Genomic DNA, 2137 nt, shown 5'->3' with positions numbered 1-2137 from the left:
GTTTGTTTGTTTTTTACTTTATTGAACATGACAGAGCATGGCTTTATAGTGAAGAGTATTTTAACAAACAAACCAAAATCATTCTATTTTATAAACTCACCGTTCTTTGCGAGCTAAAAAAACTAGGCTAAACAAGCTGACTTGAAAGACAAATAAGCAAACTAAGACACGGAAATGGTTGATAAAAGTTGAACCTCTAAGACCTTCGTACCTTTTCCACCCGTGCTAGTTTATTTCTGAGAGCAGCAATCTCTTTTTCTTTCTCCTCGAGCTGCCTCTTCAAACTGCACAGTTCGTGATCCATCGTTGTTAGAGACAAAAAGTCCAAATAATACAGTAATAATAAAATTACCGCAATAATAATAATAAAAAGTCTTAATTTAAGTTAAGAAGGAAAGCAAAACACATATGTTGTCATTCGAGGTGCACGCTACAAACTTCCGGGTTGACCGCGTGGAAATTAGACCACGTGGGAAGTGACGTATGAGGTGACGTTCATAAAAGATAAAGTCAAAATAAACGAGGGAATTAAAAGACCACATTAAGACATTTATACTTTTTTAGTTTAATGTATTAAAATTTTTGTATTTACCAAATTTAACCAACTAAAATGTGTAGTTTTTTATAAAAAATAAACCATAATATTTCACGTGTTTTTTATATAAAAAAGCCCAATTTGGTGAATTCTGTCTCAGTTGCGTTCAAACCTGGTCGTTTCTGCCTGGATGAGGCTGGACTCTCGTGGGGAGGACACACAAACACATGATCCTCGGCACAGAGCGCGCAGTGTGGTTTGGTCAGCAGCCTCGGGTCCTCCCTCCTGCTTTCCACATGATCTGAAAGCTCCCTCAGGAGGAGCAGGAATGTGGAAAGGAGCGACAGCATCGATAGCTGAACGAAGCCACAGTCTCTCCACAATGCGTGTCTTCTGCACTGTGTTTATCTGCGTGACATCCATACTTCACACCTATGGGGTCCCATGGACTGAGGAAAAGGTAGAGGATTTATTTATATTTTTTTAAAATGTGGTCATATCTACAAGCAGATGCAGAAAAACTGAAATGAAACACAATGTACAGTCGTTTTTATGTATTTTTATGAACAATACCTGTTACTGATCCTTTGTATTCAGTTTTTAGTCAAAATAATTTCACTATATTTGTTTTTTTTAAATGAAACAGAAAAATTTAAGTGTAGATCTTTGCACAAATTGTCTTCATTGTGTTTAGTTTTGCTTTGCCATGACTGAGTCAATCAAGAAAATGTACCTTCTACGTTAAAGTCTGAATTTAAAATGATTTTTATTCTGATCCAGTATTGTGCTTTGCCTTATGATCTCACCTGGATCAACCAGATTGCTGGTGTTTCCTACATGTGTTCCTCCTCTCCCTTCCTCCTCATCTAGTTGCTATGGCAGCACAGTCATCATCACTGATCCTCCAATTGTGGGTCTTTGTATTTATAAACCCTAAGTGAACCCTCTTTTAACCCCCTATGAACCTACCAAGACCATGATGTTTGCAGGCTGTGCTTCGTGTTATAATACGTGTTTACTCCGCTGTGCCGCAATTACATGGCTGATGCATGACTCAACAAAAACCCAAAACAGGTTTCGAAAGTTTGTAATGATTTTAACTGAAATCGTGCTTATGAAATGCACACTGAAGCAGTAGGGGCTATGAAATGTCAACTAAAGACCAAATTCCTCTTTTTTCCCCACTAAACAAGACTTTGCTCCAAAGCGCTCGATTAGCATTATTGACTGGAAGGTGAATAGTGTATTTTTAATTCATAAAACATGATTTATGATACATTTCTTTCCATTTTTATTGAATTATGACTGAACTATCATGGGCTTAGCTTCTAATTGAAATCCTATTTCAAAGCACGAAGTGGCTGACCTCTCACAGCAGAGGCTGGAGCCGTGTAGATCGGAGAGACACTTGTCTGTCAGCGTTTTCCCTCCTGCTCCGTGCCCTGTTTGTTACCAGGACAACTGGGGATCTCAGCAGCTGGACTTTGAGATCAAATAAAAAAAGAAAAAAAACAGTGGGATTCAGCAATCAATGTGATTTTATCCCACCACCAATCACATTTAAGACAATTTAACATTATCTGAGTTGAAAACCTCAATTGT

General features: G+C 37.9%; 2 protein-coding genes across 2 annotated transcripts in view; one reads left to right on the top strand and one right to left on the bottom strand.

Annotated features, from left to right (window-relative positions):
• mocs3 (molybdenum cofactor synthesis 3) overlaps positions 1-480 on the bottom strand; it is a 7223-nt gene extending 6743 nt beyond the window's left edge. Inside the window, exon 1 of the mRNA XM_024268987.2 lies at positions 212-480. Within this exon, the coding sequence (XP_024124755.1) occupies positions 212-304 (93 nt within the window). The 5' untranslated portion in view covers positions 305-480. The remainder of the gene's footprint in view (positions 1-211) is intronic.
• Positions 481-694: 214 nt separating this feature from the next.
• Positions 695-2137, top strand: part of LOC112150098 (glutaminyl-peptide cyclotransferase) — an 11213-nt gene continuing 9770 nt past the window's right edge. The window contains exon 1 of the mRNA XM_024278104.2: positions 695-995. Coding sequence (XP_024133872.1) covers positions 726-995 — 270 coding nt within the window. The 5' untranslated portion in view covers positions 695-725. The remainder of the gene's footprint in view (positions 996-2137) is intronic.

The sequence above is a fragment of the Oryzias melastigma genome, linkage group LG22 (assembly GCF_002922805.2).
Source record: "Oryzias melastigma strain HK-1 linkage group LG22, ASM292280v2, whole genome shotgun sequence".
NCBI classification, from domain to species: Eukaryota; Metazoa; Chordata; class Actinopteri; order Beloniformes; family Adrianichthyidae; genus Oryzias; species Oryzias melastigma.
This window is presented reverse-complemented; position numbering and strand designations above follow the sequence as displayed.